The sequence below is a fragment of the Balaenoptera physalus genome (genome assembly GCF_965194825.1).
Source record: "Balaenoptera physalus genome assembly, chromosome: 10".
In the NCBI taxonomy this organism is placed as follows: Eukaryota; Metazoa; Chordata; class Mammalia; order Artiodactyla; family Balaenopteridae; genus Balaenoptera; species Balaenoptera physalus.
Window position 1 is genome coordinate 99,791,431 of NC_138889.1, and position 16,343 is coordinate 99,807,773.

The 16,343-nt window shown below is 44.3% G+C and overlaps 1 protein-coding gene across 14 annotated transcripts in view; it reads left to right on the forward strand.

Annotated features, from left to right (window-relative positions):
- ATG13 (autophagy related 13) overlaps nucleotides 1-16,343 on the forward strand; it is a 50,068-nt gene that overhangs the window by 30,885 nt on the left and 2,840 nt on the right. For 6 of the 14 annotated variants that reach the window (XM_082410783.1, XM_082410774.1, XM_082410780.1 and 3 more), the window contains 12 exons: nucleotides 1,082-1,222; nucleotides 4,682-4,722; nucleotides 5,671-5,767; nucleotides 6,073-6,171; nucleotides 6,978-7,071; nucleotides 9,770-9,868; nucleotides 10,626-10,736; nucleotides 11,130-11,269; nucleotides 13,120-13,234; nucleotides 13,786-13,863; nucleotides 14,031-14,147; nucleotides 14,906-15,034. In XM_082410783.1, the coding sequence (XP_082266909.1) occupies nucleotides 1,082-1,222; nucleotides 4,682-4,722; nucleotides 5,671-5,767; nucleotides 6,073-6,171; nucleotides 6,978-7,071; nucleotides 9,770-9,868; nucleotides 10,626-10,736; nucleotides 11,130-11,269; nucleotides 13,120-13,234; nucleotides 13,786-13,863; nucleotides 14,031-14,147; nucleotides 14,906-15,034 (1,261 nt within the window). The remainder of the gene's footprint in view (nucleotides 1-1,081; nucleotides 1,223-4,681; nucleotides 4,723-5,670; nucleotides 5,768-6,072; nucleotides 6,172-6,977; nucleotides 7,072-9,769; nucleotides 9,869-10,625; nucleotides 10,737-11,129; nucleotides 11,270-13,119; nucleotides 13,235-13,785; nucleotides 13,864-14,030; nucleotides 14,148-14,905; nucleotides 15,035-16,343) is intronic. The other 8 variants (XM_082410787.1, XM_082410777.1, XM_082410778.1 and 5 more) reach the window with 5 other exon arrangements.

Consider the following 16,343-nt stretch of genomic DNA (forward strand, 5'->3'; position numbering starts at 1 on the left):
ATAGACTCAGACACCACAGGGAGAGGAGCAGAGAGAAAGCTGAAAAAGGATTTGTTGTTTTCCCAGAGTACAGATAGTTCTCTGATTAAATCCCTTGAGCTCTTGTAACATGACTACTCTGTTTTGTCTGTTTTCTGTGTGGCAGACATCCAATAAGATTTCCCCTCACTACTCCTTTAGACATGCTGTGTTGGTCACGGGTTGGAAATGCATGTTATTTGCCCCCTCCGTTTTCTTCTTTCAGGGCAGATTAGCTTACTTCCTGCCCAAAGCTTTAGTTTTCAAGAAGAATATATATAGGAAAATTGAGGAAATAGCAACACATCAGAAGAAAAATCTTATAAGTATGAGTGGTATGGGCATTATTTTTCTTTCTTAAATAGAAAGCAACTGCCAGGTTATAGTTCAAAACTTTAGTGCCATACACTTCTCCAGATTTCCTGTTAGATGTATAGAGGTAAACTGCTCGTAAGATAGTACATTGAAATTGTTTGCACCTTTAGTAATACAATTGCAATATTGAATTACTGTTTTTAAGGGTGTTGCTTTATTTCATAGAAAGATAACTGCTTCAAAGCTAGAAAAAAAATATATTGGATACCTTTTGGTGCCCACCTGCCTTGGTCTAGTGCATGAGAAAGTGAAACTTTGGCTAACTTCAACAATCTGTTGATAAGCTGACAAAGAACTCTAACTACAACGTTAGTTCAGAACATGTTTTAATAATAAATTTAATCTTATACAGTTCCAGCACTTAATTTGTGACTCTCTCTGTTGACTGTAATACTCTGTGAAAGGTTATTTAGAGTGCAAATCAGATTATATTCTATCAGAACTTGTGAATAATGCTAACAGATTTTTTTTTTTAGATTTTTTAAACTGAAGTATAGTTGATATTCAATGTTGTATTAGTTTCTAGTGTACAGCAAAGTGATTCAATTTTATATATATATATTCTAATGCTAACAAATTAATCTCAGTCGCTAGCTGGAACATAACTGACATCTCTATTCATTGCATTTCTGTTCTTTGCTTTTCATTAGTGGAGTAGGAGAATGCTGATAGTGTCTTTGCTCCTCAGGTGTGATAAAGAAATCAAAGTTTCCTATGCCGTGTACAACAGACTGTCGTTGCTACTGAAGTCTCTCCTTGCTATAACTAGGGTGACACCAGCTTACAGACTCTCCAGGAAACAAGGGCATGAATATGTCATATTGTACAGGTAAGCAGCTCACCTTCATGATTCACTCATCGGCCTCATCATTTTGCACATTGTCTGACCAGCATTCAGGTATTCCATAATTAGTTTTTAGACAGACGTTTGGATAGTTGATGCTGTAGCTTTACTATGATTATCTATTCTCCCTTCTGAACCTCAGCTTTTTGTAAAGCAACCAAGTTCGTTATTCTTTTGTTTGTACACAGTCGTGACTCCTGTAGAATGGATTTTGAAGTCCTACTGATATATATCTCATTGTTGGAAAAGGAAGTTAAGACTTTGAAAAACAGGCTATCCTGGGAAGACTCCACAATGTTCTGTATTCCAGAGTTAGATTAAAACTTTTTGTGTAACAAACTGCTTATTCAGTGTGTTTTTAATTAGTTGTCTGTGGACATAAAGAACTGGTTAACAGTTCTTTGAGTATTTTCCTTGTAGTATTTCACATCAACATATATTTGAGTGCTTTTTTGAGGCAAGCATTGTGGTAGGCCCAAGGAAGAACTATACAGAGGCCCAGCTGTACTAATACTGTTTCTAATCTAATGGGGGAAATGGTTTGGTACATGCATAAGTCACAGTAAAAAGCAGGATTTGCATAGCAGTGTCAGGAAAAAAAGTGCTGTGAAAACACAGGAAGAAAAAGTTTGTTCTGGGTGGGAGAATCAAGACAGGCTTCATGGAGGAAGTAGCATTCCAGCTAGACCTTGAGGCAGAGAAAATTTCATCTGTTGGAAGTGAGGGAGCATGATCATTCCAGGTGGGGTGTACAGCAGATGGCAAGGCACAGAAATGGGGGCGGAAATGAGCTGTACTCAGATTGTCGAGTGGACCAGAGTGGTGGTGAGGAGGATGTGTAGCAAAGTGTGAGAGCAGAGCATGAAAAGTCAAGGATTCCTAAATCATCCAAGACTCTGTTTCATATTAGTGATGAGCCATGGGTTTTAGCCTTTGGCTTAACATGTATAGAGCTGATCTTTATTTATTTTAATTAAGTAATTTATTTATTTTCGCCTGCCTTGGGTCTTCATTGCTGCGCACGGGCTTTCTCTGGTTGCAGTGAGCAGGGGCTACCCTTTGTTGCGGTGCACAGGCTTCTCATTGTGGTGGCTTCTCTTGTTGCGGAGCACGGACTCTAGGCACGCAGGCTCAGTAGTTGTGGCTCTCGGGCTCTAGAGAGCAGGCTCAGTAGTTGTGGCGCATGGGCTTAGTTGCTCTGTGGCATGTGGCATCTTCCCGGACCAGGGCTTGAACCCGTGTCCCCTGCATTGGCAGGCGGATTCTTAACCACAGCGCCACCAGTGAAGTCCCTAGAGCTGATCTTTAGAAGAATTAGTATAGCAGGATTGAAGGATCAAGGATTAGAGACTTAACTAGTTCTATTGAAATAATCTAGCAACCCTACCTATATTTATTTTTCCAAGTCTTTAATACTTTTTTGTTGTCTTCCCAGGTTTCAGGATGAGTATTCCATTTGAAAATGACTAGACTTTTATTTAGATATAATAGATTGCTTTCTAACTCTTATTTCCCATTTACCTATGCTAAGTTTCCTTCACTTTGGTTCTTCTGTAAGTAGCCATGTTACACTACTAGTCATCAGCTTAGTTAACTAGGACTCCTAGTCCTTTTCATACTTGTGTTTCAAGTCTTCATTGTATCTCTGGAGTAATACAGTATTTATTGCTCACTGATTGCTTATCATTTAGGATTGCTTTTTGGATACAAATAGCTGTAGCTTAAACCATAGAGAAGTACGTTATGTCAGAGGTAGATTTAGCTCTTTTTTTCTATTTTTTTTCTTTTTATACTATTGGTAACAGTTTAACAGTATAGCCTTAGACCGTTAAACAATAGTCTTGTCTTGGTTTTTTGTTTGTTTGTTTGTTTTGCTGTACTATCGTTTTTTCCCCTGATCCTGTAGATCTGACAATTTCACTGTAAAACTACATTGTTATAAAAAATCATTCTGAATTTGTTGTTCATCAAGACTGCATTAAAGTTTTATTGTGTACTATCTGTGAAGAAAACTTTTGCTTAGCACCTGAGTGGCATAAAGAATATAGCCAAGAAAAAGTGGGGCATAATCAGATTATTTAAAGCACTGTACCCATATTCAGATGAGTAGTGAGCTGATTGTCAGCTTTTTGTCAGAGGGTACCTGGCAAAATCTCCTTTGGCAACAGTTTATTAACATCATTCGTGTATTACTTTATGGCAGGAGTCAGCAAACTATGGTCAGCAGACCAGTTACTTGTTTTTATTTTTATTTTTTAATATATTTTTTAAATTTATGTATTTATTTTTCTTTTTTGGCTGCATCGGGTCTTAGTTGCAGCACGTAGGCTTCTCTCTAGTTGTGTCATGCAGGTTTTCTCTCTCTAGTTGTGCACAGGCTCCAGAGCGCGTGGGCTCTGTAGTTTGGGGCACGCAGGCTGTCTAGTTGAGGCACGTGAGCTTAGAAGTTGTGACGCATGGCTTAGTTGCCCCGCGGCATGTGGGATATTAGTTACCCAACCAGGGATCGAACCCGCATCCCCTGCATTGGAAGGCAGATTCTTTACCACTGGACCACCAGGGAAGTCCCTTGGTTTTTTATTATTTATTTATTTTTAGCTGTGTTGGGTCTTCGTTTCTGTGCAAGGGCTTTCTCTAGTTGCAGCAAGCGGGGGCCACTCTTCATCGCGGTGCACGGGCCTCTCACTATCACGGCCTCTCTTGTTGTGGAGCACAGGCTCCAGACGTGCAGGCTCAGTAGTTGTGGCTCACGGGACTAGTTGCTCCGCGGCATGTGGGATCCTCCCGGACCAGGGCTCGAACCCGCGTCCCCTGCACTGGCAGGCAGACTCTCAACCACTGCGCCACCAGGGAAGCCCCAGTCCCTTGTTTTTATAAATAAGATTATCTTACAACATAGCCACTTCATTCGTTTACCTATTATCAATGGTTACTTTTGCAGTATAGCAGCAAAGCTGAGTAGTTGCTACAGACTATGTGGCCCACAGGCATAAAATATTTACTAACTGATCCTTTTTTTTCCTTTTAATTAATTAATTAATTTATTTTTGGCTGCGTTGGGTCTTCGTTACTGTGCGCCAGCTTTCTCTAGTTGTGGTGAGCAGGGGGCTATTCTTCGTTGTGGTGCGCGGGCTTAGTTGCTCCGCAGAATATGGGATCTTCCCGACCAGGGCTCAAACCTGTGTCCCCTGCATTGGCAGGTGGATTCTTAACCACTGTGCCACTAGGGAAGTCCCTATTCTCCTAATTTCTTAACCAGTCCTCTCCATCTACATGCCCATGCCTACAGCTTAATCAAGTGGTAGCAATATTGCACCATTAGGAGAGATGTTCATGCAGATAAGAAAAGAAGGGCTGGTTTTGTTTATTTTGTTTCTCTGTGTTTGGTATGTAGGCCCTTAGAATAAAGAATCAGGTAACATTTTTTTTCTTGCTTCCCTACAGAATATATTTTGGGGAAGTTCAGCTGAATGGCTTAGGAGAAGGTATGTATCAAGGTTAAAAAACATTTGTAGTGTTGTGAAGAGCTCTCCTGACTTCAGAGATATGCTTGGGTGCTGCCTGTGATAATACATAGCTTGTGATTTTAGTATGAGTGATACAAGTAAGGAAGAGACAGGTAGGTGGTCCAAAGAACCACCAGGGAATGACTGAATAATTTTCCCAAAAGTTCCAGTAACTCAGTATTCTTTCTTACTCTTTACACCAGCGGTCCCCAACCTTTTGGCACCAGGGACCGGTTTTGTGGAAGACAATTTTTCCACGGAAGTGGGGGGTGATACTAGTGATGGGGAGCGGCAGATGACGCTTCAGTCGCTTGCCCGCCACTCACCTCCTGCTCTGTGGCCCGGTCTCCCAGGGGTTGGGGACCCCTGCTTTATACAACTGTCTGCTTTCCTAATTTTCTACAATGAGCATGTTAAATGTCTCTGATGAGCATCAACAATTTTGAAAAATTGGAAATGAAACCAAGAAAACCAGGAAAGCTTTGTTGTAACACTCTGACTCTTTTCTATATTTAGTTCTGGGGTGGCAACTTGGGTGGGAGTGCATTTACTTCATAAATTGAGATGTTTGTGTGAGAAACTCCCTGTGCCCCTTTGCTGTCTTAGTAGCACATCTGGACAGGGTTGGTTAGGGCTTGTTTAAGCTTTAGGACTAATAACCATTTTACCTCTTTGAAGGTAGTTTTATCTGGAAATAGAATGCTGTTTCCCCTGGCAATATTAGGTCAATATAGAATAAATTGAAAAAAAAATATATATATATATATACACACATACATGTATGTATGAAATTGAGGCTGCTGCACTCAGGGTGCTAAGTGGGTGGTGCCAGAGATTGTACAACAGGCTAAGTGGTTCAGGGAAAGACAGACTGGGGGTACTGTAAGTATTCTCTGGAAAAACCTAATTATTTATCTCTTTTCCTAGGTTTCCAGACAGTTCGTGTTGGGACAGTGGGTACCCCTGTGGGCACCATCACTCTTTCTTGTGCTTACAGAATTAACTTGGCATTCATGTCCACCAGGTGAGGAAAGAGCCTTGGAATCCAATAGAACTCTTCTAAAGATATTAAAGTTGTTTTCCTCCAAACCCTGTGGCTAAGCCTACAATTCAGCTTCTCCATTGCTGAACTGAGAGAACCCTTTCTCCAGATTGGAGAATCTGAGTGTCCCAGAGCCAATGTAGAACTGGTGGTTTATATTTAGGGATGTAGTAGTTAAGGCTCTGTGATTCCTGCCAATAGATAAGAGGCGAGGGGCTCTCTGAGGACTTCAGGGGGACTTGACAAGGCATTCTAACAAATACGGCAATCTGCTTACTGCATTACAGGCACTTTGAGAGGACCCCACCTATCATGGGGATTATTATTGATCACTTTGTGGACCGTCCCTATCCCAGCTCCTCACCCATGCATCCCTGCAATTACAGGTGAGGAATGTGAAAAACACTTTCCCAAACTGCAGCTAGGCAGAAGCATCCATCTTGCACAGGTCCATAGAGCACCTTTATCAGCACTCACTGATAGGCAGGGGGCACTGATGGAGACGCCATGTGGAGGGAAGTAGAGTGGCCAGCTTTCATTCTTGCTGCTGCCTATAAGGTATACCAAGACTTAGGGTGTACCAAATGTCAGAAAATTCTTGGATATTTTGGATCTTGACAGTAATGATTTGACTTTTGATTTGATTTTACTTCGAGACTGTGAGAGTGGCAGTAATTTGTAGAATGTCCTTTGCAAATTAAATGGTTTTCAGGTCACCATTGGCTGGCACAATGCAGTTTTATACATCAGAATCAAATATCTCCAGACCTAGATCTCAGATAACAGAATTTTCTAGAGATTGGAATAGATTTGTATCAGGAGAGATACTGCCTTTCTGTACAGGACTCATGAAGTTGGATAGGTTTTGTCTTTGGAGTCTAGACTTTTGTTTCACTGCATTCTCTATTGCTGATAATTCTTGGTCACAACACTGGCCAGGCTTAAGAAAATCCTCTCAAATGATATGTCAGGTAAAATGTTTGGATTAAAAAAAAAGCCATTGTCAACCTCTAGATGCTGCTTTCTGGAAATGTTTGAAATTATCAAGGATTCAACATACCTCCCTTGCCATTAGGAACTCTGCTTGAAACAGTTCATGTCACAACTTGCATCTGTATCTAACCTCTCTTTGTATCCTTTCTGAAATTGACTGCCGTCAGTCAGTTCATGATTTCTTTTCCACTCACCATAGAACCGCTGGTGAGGACACCGGAGTAACATATCCTTCTGTGGAAGATTCTCAAGAAGTGTGTACCACCTCTTTTTCCACCTCCCCTCCATCCCAGGTAGGGGGAAACAGGATCTGGGGTGGCAGTAGTTATTTGGTACATACATGGGCCTTATGAAATGGTGTCAAAATTTAGATACAATCTCTTTTGGTGGTGATGGTGATTATTTCAAGGAGGTTATTTTGAGGGGTGAGGGAGAGCCTTCTTATCCAGCCGGTAATGTTGCAGTGTTTCTAGTCTGTAATCATTCTTAACCTGCAAGATTACATGTAACCTTTACCTTCCTGGGGACATCTTAAAATTCCCTAGAAAATCAGTCACAGAAAATCAGAAATGTGTTCTGGTACCAGAGAGGTACTCTAACCTACACTTGTTAATTTGGTAGCTACTTCTTCTTGGAAGTGGTAAATATGGTTCCTCATAATGGAAGGAGCACAAAAGGAGCCAATGATTATTTAGCATAAAATGCCAGTAAGACACCAGCTGTGCAGTTTTTCTTAATAGTTACACAAATATCTGCCTATCTGCATTTCCTGTCTGAACATTTTTAACCATTAACTTTTCCACTTGAGTCCCTCTTCAGTGTCAAATCCAGTTTCAATAAAACACAGTCTCCAAACAATGTGAGAACTTCTTCTCACAAAGAAGTGTTGTATGATAGATGTGGTACTGAGACTGCTTCAGATAAGGAGTCATTTTTGCCAGCTGACTGAATTTCAGGGACACATTTCTTCCCTTCCACCCCAAGTCATTCATCTTCTACCCATTGCCTGCCCATCATCTCTATTATTTCCCTCCTCTTGGCTTTCATATTAGATGGTTCTAGACCTCAGTCAGTTCTGCTTTCCTTGAAACTAGCCCCAGATTATCCCTTTTCACCATCTGACTTGGGGGACCCAACAAACTAATTAGCTATCCATACATTTTTATTTTCTATGTTTTCTTAATTAAGAAAAAATTTTAATTTATTATATCCTGGGTTGTTAGGTACTGGATTAAAATTATAGTTCTAATTTGTTTTAAAAGCAGAAGTTAAGCACAAAAGCTAACTGGTGTGTGAAGCACTTTACAAAATCCATGGATCACTATTATTTCTATTGTCCCAGTTTAGAGTTAAAGAGATTCTTGTTGTAAAGTTACCTAGACAGGCTGGTTTGGGGGTGGGGGAATTGTTTTTTCCCTCCACCTGTTAATATATGTAGGCATGGATGTCGCCATTGCTCTGGGAGGGGGTAGCTTCTGGTACGCTTGCTGACATGGAACAATCCTGACCAAAAAAGGGGGGGAAAGCCCACTTTCTTACTAGTGCACGTTAGTGAGTAGATTGTTTTTTAAGATCATCAAAATGTGAATATGTCATTTAATGTTCATTAAACAGTTTTGTTTTACAAGTGATAAATTCATAAACAGTATATAAACTTGGGAGATATGAGGGATGGTGAGTCTGGGCCTTAACAAATCAGTTTGTCTTTTTCTCTGATACAGTGGAAATTGGACCTGACCCCAAAAGTAAAGGGAAGTTAAGTAGTTTCTGTACCTGATGTTTGCAAAAAAGTTTGTTAACCTGTGTAAGGAGAGTCTATATTTTTCATGGCATCAGTTGTGTCTTCTTACAGTTTGAAAGTAGACCACGTCAAGGTCTCATCAATACTGAGCACCCCGTGGGTGAGCCTTGTCGCTTCTCCCTGAGTACCTGTAATCAGGACTGGTACACTTTGGTGCAGAAATACTCATTTAGAACCTGGGTGGCAGAACAGAGAGAGAAAAATCATATGCCGTCTGGTCTCCTTGTTCCTGTAAATATTGAAATAGTTTCTTCCTTGGTTTAACCTAGGCAACTGCATAATTGTTCAACAACTTCTATTTGAGCTTTTGCTAGAATCCAGTAAATACATGTTAATGGGCTGGGTTTCCCCCCCCCCCCCAACAAAATAAGGATCATTGTGTCATTTGGGCACAGAGTTGAGTCAAGAAATAGTTGCGACCCTGAACCTGCTACTGTGACTTAAGGTCCTACCTCCAATTCTAGGCGTTAATTCGCTAATTGGCAAGACGTAAAGATGGAACAGCAAGACCCAGAACAATCATCATGCCCATAATTAGCTTTGAAATCATGAGTTTTGAAAATGCCTCAGCTTTTACTCCATGAAGTTCTCCTACACCGTCAGGGACTGTAAGAGCGTGCACACACACACCCTGAAGCCTACACCTGCACACCCCCACTCATCTTCCCTGAGATGATGTAGGAAAGTTTGCAGCTGGGTATCTGAGCATTTTAAAGTTCCAGCCAACAAACGTCAACTGTTTAAACCTGAGCCTGCAGATCCTGAGTCCCCAGAAAAAGGCTTTCAGTCTAACATCTTAACCTCAGTGTCCTCATTCCTGCTCAGCACACCTTGTGTCTGTTTTCAGGACCTTCCTATTGGCAGCTGTTCTCTAACTTCCACCCTCTTTTGACTAAAGACAGACTAATGCTTGGTTCAGGTTTCGCCAAGTCATAGCAGCTCAGCTCAGCGTTGTTTTCCACCTGCTCCTCGGGGAGAGCACCAGGGATAAACATCTCTTCTTCACATCCTTCCAAGCGGTCCTTTTCCAGAGGCAGTCATGCAGCTCTCTCCCTGCTTCCCTCCTGACTTCATTGTACATTTCAGCCTCTATTGCAACTGCCCTTTCCAGAGTTTTTTCACTTCTTTCTCAAGTCCCTTTTCTTTTTTCTTCTCTTGTTTCTCCTGTCTCTGTGTGTATCTGTGCACAGTGTGTGTTTACTGTCACAAAGGCACATTTTCAGACCCCTACTCCTGTGGTGACGGACACTCTGAGGGTCCCCATGGCAGGACTGGCCTTTTCCCATCAAGTGAGTCCATACTGGGAAGAAGGGGGTATATATAATCAGGCGGTATCTTTTTATTTAAAAACTGTGAATAAAGTACAGGGTATAGCTATTTAAATACCCCCAAGTTTTCTGTGGGTTATTTTGAGGCGTGGTAATTGATTTTTAACAGGATACAGCCATAGCACAGCAGCCCAAAATAGGATTTGTCATTTGCCCCTCCTCCTACCATTGATGTGAAAAATACATGGAGTTGTTTATATCTTTTTTTCCAAATAAACCATCCAAGAATGGTTTTCTTTCTTTTTCAATATAAATAGGAACCCTCCCAAACCCAGTGGTGGTGGAGGGTGTGATTAGAGAAGACTGCTTCTGTTTCAAAGGGACCTCAAGGTCAAAGGAGAAAATAGAATGACCTGGGAAAAACTGATGACTTTGGCTCCGAGTTCTGCCCAGGCTTGTACTCCACAGATCTGCCGGGGTGGAAACTGAAATAGCTGGCTGAGCCCCTGGGAAAAGGGGGTGCAAGGAACTCGTTTGAGGCTTTTGGAAGGCACAGAGCTGGGAATCTCAATCCCACTGCAAACAAGTCTGCTTTCTTACTTACAGAGTAACGGCCTGGTCTGTCTTTAACCCTTACATCAGGCCCCCTGCACCGTGAGGATGTGGGCTGGGATCCATTCCTTACCTCTCTGCCCATCTTGATCATTAGTCATACTCTAGGATTGCCTATTTTTTCCTCCTCCTTTCCTCTGCCCTTCTTTGTTTTTCTCTTGCTTAGCTTTCAAGCTCTCGCCTTTCCTGTCAGCCTGCTGCCCTGGGCGTTGGATCAGCTGACCTGGCTTGTCCAGCAGTGTTTGCTGCCGGCTTAAACACCACACACCCTTACCAGGTATCTTTAAAGATGGGGAGGACACTAGGGGTTCCTACGCTGCCTCCCCTGCCCTGACACATTTGAAGGGCCTCTTGAGACACCAGTGTTCAAAGCTCTTCTGTAGCTTTGGAGGACTAAGATGATTCTGAGCGGGGGCCTTTTAGACTTCAGAAAGGAAAGAAGAGTTTCCCAAGTGTTTTCTCCCTGTCTTTCCCTCTGTAGTCATTTCCATGCATGTCTTCCATTAACTGAGCCCCAGACGGGATAAAGATTTCCCAGGTTTCCTGCCCACTTGGTGGCAGCATTGGTGATGGAAAAACTGGAAAGCAGGTACCATCATGCTAGGCCATGAGTTTTCCCTTCTACCTGACACGGCCGTGATTCACTGTATTTTTCCATTTTTCCCCAAAGCTAATGGTTCCTGGGAAGGAAGGTGGGGTACCCCTTGCTCCCAACCAGCCTGCCCACGGTGCCCAGGCTGGTGACCAGGAGAGACTGGCAACCTACACCCCTTCTGATGGGGCCCACTGTGCTGCCACACCTTCCAGCAGGTGAGTTCACGTCTTGGCTCTGCTGCTCTTCAGACCAGCCAGGGACCTGTCCTCCCCGGCACATGTGCTTATTTGGTATCAGTAAAGGGTAGCTTTCAGCATTGGCTCAGGCTTGGCCTTTGAGGGAAAAATGTGGAATCCTTAAAATTCTCAATAAGAATCGTACATTGCAGCTGATACGTGAGGAAGCTCGCCCTGGGCACTGCTGCTAACAGCAAGCGTCGGGCTTGGTGCTTCTCGCCCTCATCCAGTGAAGGTGTTTTTCAGATGTTTCTCTCTTACCCCACGATCGACTCCCTTGGCATCCTCAGTGTTTTCTGAGACCAGAACAGGGCGTCGTTAACCGTAACCCTGACGTCGGGAGTCACAGTGTGTCTGTGGTGGCAGTTAGGATTGATTTTCTTTTTCTACTATGTTAGTGCCTCATGGAGATCCTTTAGAAACAACTATTTTCCCTCACTAAAATTAAAAAAGAAAAAAAATCTTTGTCTTTTCTGATTGCAGAAGTGATGCAGTCTGTAAAATACAAAATTTGAAGACATTGATTAGGTGGAAATAAAAGTCCTCATAATCCCACCCTGCAAAAATCACCACGGTTACCTCCTTTTAAAAGATGAGAGGATCTCAGAAGGGTTAAGCAGTTTGCCTCAGAGAGCACTTAGCTCACAGAATGGCCAGACACAAGCCTAGCTCCCTGGATTGCAAAGCCTGGGCTTGCTCTTTCCATTACACTCGGAGTTCTGTGGGAAGCTGGGCCTGTCTTGACCTGCCCTTCCCTCCCTTAGCTGGAAGGCCCCAGAGATAATGACGTTGATTGCCCCACCACATCTTAAACGAACTTTCAGATAATAGAAATTCCTGGGTTTTTTTTTTTCCATTCCCACAGTGGAGATGGAGGAGGGGGAGATTGGGAAGATCTTTCTGTGCCATCCGTCAGGAAAAAGTGATTACTTTCATTCCTGGCTCCCCAAACTTCCATCTTCTTATCCCTCCTCCTGTTAGAGAATCAAAGGAGGATCCTCTTGGTCATTTTACTCTCGTTTTCTGAGCCTTGATTCCTGGGGTATGACTGGGAGTAACTTAAGACAGAGGACCCTGTGTAGGGGTTCTTCAATGCTGGTCCTCCCTGCTGTCTGGAGTCTGGAGGCCACTTGGACTGCATAGTTCTCCCCATGTTGAGCCCCTGCCTTGAGGCTTTCCCATCCCCTGCTGCTTGTAGGCCTATGACTACTAGTCTGGCAGCGACAGTATGGGCCCCTGTTTCTGCTGCCTGGAGTCCCCCATCTTCCAGGACCCAGCCTCAGTCTAGAGGGAGGGAGTGGGAGCCGCCAAATTGAACGTGTCATTGAAACATCTTGCTGAGCAGAGGGATGACTGGGGGCAAAGAGAAGGGAGGAAGCGTGGTCCGGAGCTTTAGATAACAAAACAAGACAAGGCAGGAAACATCTAAAATCTTGAGGCTGGCTTTGTAATTAGATTAATATTAAAATTAGCTGCTCATGAGAGCCGTTTGCCTATATGTATGATTGCTAGATGCACGGTGATTGATGCTTAGCATTGGTATTACAGATTAAATTTTATGTAAGCTCTACACAATTGTAACACCAAGTTTCATTCACATATGCATAATTTTTAGCTTTTCCAGGAAATGCAGTCCTCTGCTCTCAACTCAAAAGGGAGGGTGACAGTGGCAGCTGCCAGACCTCATATTGCCATTTCCCACATGTGTGAGCTGGTGGGGGGCAACTCCTGCCCTACGCTGCAGCCTCACAAGATGGTGGATTTATGAGGAACCAAGTAGGCTTTGCTATGGTTTGAGAATGAGAACCAACATTACCTTTCTCCTCCAGTGAGGATACTGAAACTGTGTCAAACAGCAGTGAGGGACGGGCCTCCCCCCATGATGTCTTGGAGACCATCTTTGTCCGGAAAGTGGGGGCTTTTGTCAACAAACCCATCAACCAGGTGATTTTTCTGCCCCTGCAACTGTGAGAATGTGTGAGCCCTTAGAGTGAGGTCTTACCTGGGATCTGTGAAACCACTGAAATCGCGTGCGAAATTGTGTGTGTGTGTGTGAATTTTTTGTGAAGAGGATTAATAACCTGTGACATCCCTCCATAAAAGTTAACTATTGCTCTGTGATCACATAGGAGAGGAGACCACGCCATTAGGTACAGACACGTTACACTGAAGTGTCATTGCCTCAGCCTAACTTGAAATAGGAAGTTCCTCCTCAGCTCTGCCAGTGAAAAGCAGTTGTTACTGAATTGCTGTGGGTTCAGCTTCCAAAGCTGAATTCCCAGGGTCCTGGGGAGCCCTCACCCCTGTTGATGCTATGGGCATGCAGTGGGAGGCACGGGAGGTTGGAGAGGTCTCCAACAAGACAGGAACCTGAGGGATGGCATGGTCAGCTGAGGTGTGCAAACGTGCTGGACCCCCAGGCTTCTGGTGGGCTCTAAGGAAGCAGGCAAACTGGGGGAAGGGGGACACTAATACTTTCTCCCATGTCTCTTCAGGTGACCCTGACCAGTTTGGACATACCCTTTGCCATGTTTGCTCCCAAGAATTTGGAGCTGGAGGATGTGGATCCCATGGTGAGTCCACCGTTGACTGAAGTTTGCAGTGAGATGGTGCCGTAGTCGTCGTCCTTCCTGGGCGAGTCACTCCCTATTCCTCCACAGACCATTAGCCATGCTCCTTGGCTTTTGGTTTACAGCCAGTGCCCAGAACCAGCCCCTACCTCTGCCTTATTCTGAAACAGGTGAATCCTCCAGATTCCCCAGAGACTACGTCTCCTCTTCAGGGCAGCCTGCACTCTGATGGCTCCAGCGGGGGCAGCAGTGGCAATACCCAGGACGACTTTGTCATGATCGACTTCGTAAGTTGCCGTCATCTTCCTTGACCTTTGCTGCTTCGGGGGCAATAAACCTGGAAGCATCCGTTGCACTTGAACAGGACTTCGGGGATCAGATGGGTCGGTGTAGGCAGAGGGAATGGGTGCTGGCTGTGCATCTTATGTGGGGAACCTGCCCTTACACCCTGCTTGGGGAGGCATTTGGAGGCCCATCAGCAGTAAGGCATTTTGTGCCATGTCTTTGATTGAAATTCAACTTGAAATGGGATTTTCCAGTGGTAACTGCATAGGTCCTATTCATGAATGCATAGCCTCCGCCCTTTTTTTTAATGTTTTAATTTTTGGCTGCATCGGGTCTTAGTTGTGGCACGCGGGATCTTTCGTTGCAGCACGCGGGCTTCTCTCTAGTTGTGGCGCGTGGGCTAGCTGCCCCGTGGCATGTGGGATCCTAGTTCCCCGACCGGAGATCAAACCCATGTCCCCTGCGTTGGAAGGCAGATTCTTAACCACTGGACCACCAGGGAAGTCCCTGGATAGCCCTTTTCCAAGGAGAGGAGTGTGAAGGAAGGGGACAAAAACCTAACCCGGGGAGAGGGATGTCATCACCAGGCTGAATTCAGCTGCCCAGAAGAGAAAGGTGTAAAGGTTTCTCTAAGATAAGCCTGGAGGAGCCTTTTGTTTGCTAATTACTGGAAGGAAAGAGGGTTGTTGATAGCTTACCCCCTCTGATTTTCCTCTGTGGTCCAAGGCAAGCTAAACTTGAGTCTGTCTTGTTTTTTAAGAAACCAGCTTTTTCTAAAGACGACATTCTTCCGATGGACTTGGGGACCTTCTATCGTGAATTTCAGAACCCCCCTCAGCTGAGCAGCCTCTCCATAGATATCGGGGCACAGTCCATGGCTGCGGACTTGGTATGGAAACCCCTTCCCCCACCCCACCTCGTCCTCTGGCCTCCTTTCCTCCTTCGATGGTCATTCCTGCTCCACAGGCCTGGAAATTTCTTCCTGTTACTCCTCCACACCCACACCTCCCATCTTCCCTGAAACAGGACGGAGACTTTTAGACCATTACCTTCCTGGAATCACACTTGAGATTTGCATTGTGCTTGCTGGTCATTATCTCAAATTTGCTTGCGCTCATTTCCTCCTTTTCTCTGCACTCTTGTCACAGCATTTCTCACACACTCCTGTTGTTTGGTGCCTGATGTCTTCTACTTGCTGATGCCACTAAGCCAGGCTGCTCCAACAGCTCTTGCCATCAGCTGTTAAGCTTGCCAGGCGGATGACAATGGTACAGGGCAAAAGAAACAGAAGGTCCCCAGTACTGGTGTTCTTGCCCTTTCCTCGGAGAGCTCGTTCCCTGGTTCTCGTGTTCAGCCAGGTGTCCTGATACTGACTTGTAATGACCACATCTCCGCTTAGGGTGTTTCCTATTTCCTGTCTCTGAAGGACAGAGGAGTGCCCTGCACAGCCGCAAACTCAGGGTGCCCCATGCCACAAGATGTCAGGGTCCCTCTGTCTGAGGTGGGAATGCCCTGCACAGCCGCAAACTCAAGGTGCCCCATGCCACAAGATGTCAGGGTCCCTCTGTCTGAGGTGGGACTATCACCTTCTGTGTCGAAATCAGAGGAATGGCTCTAGGAACAGGAATCTAGGTTTAGCTGCCCTTGATTTGCTTTAATCAGAAAAGCATGCTCAGTAATAATAATACAGCAATAATGCCATTATTATTAACATTTATTGAAGCTTTCTAGGTGCCAAGCATTTTTTAAGTGCTTTACATGAATCTTCAACGACCCTAAGAGGTAGGTTTTCTTATTATCCCAGTTTGCAGATGAGAAAAACGACACTGGGAACAAATAACTTGCTGGTGGTTACACTGAGCTGGCAAAACAAGCTTTGACCCCTGAGAGTCTGGCTTCTGATTTTAGGCTTTTAACCATTGACTCCCTGGCCTCTCATTTGAAGTTTGCTTGGAAGGAACCGGAGTCCAAGGGCTCAACGTGAGGCTGCAGGCAGTGCTGGCTGGTTGCCCCAGCCTCCCAAACCCGCCCAGCCATCTGGCCTGTCTGGGCTGCTTTGTAAGCCCTGTGGCACCAAGTACCTCGTGCTTGTCAGGAAGTCTTCTGTGATGGCTGAACTCTTCAAATGCAAATTCATCGGTGGAGACAGACCACCTGATTAGGACCAAATTTTAATTAATGGTTGATACCTGAGGGCA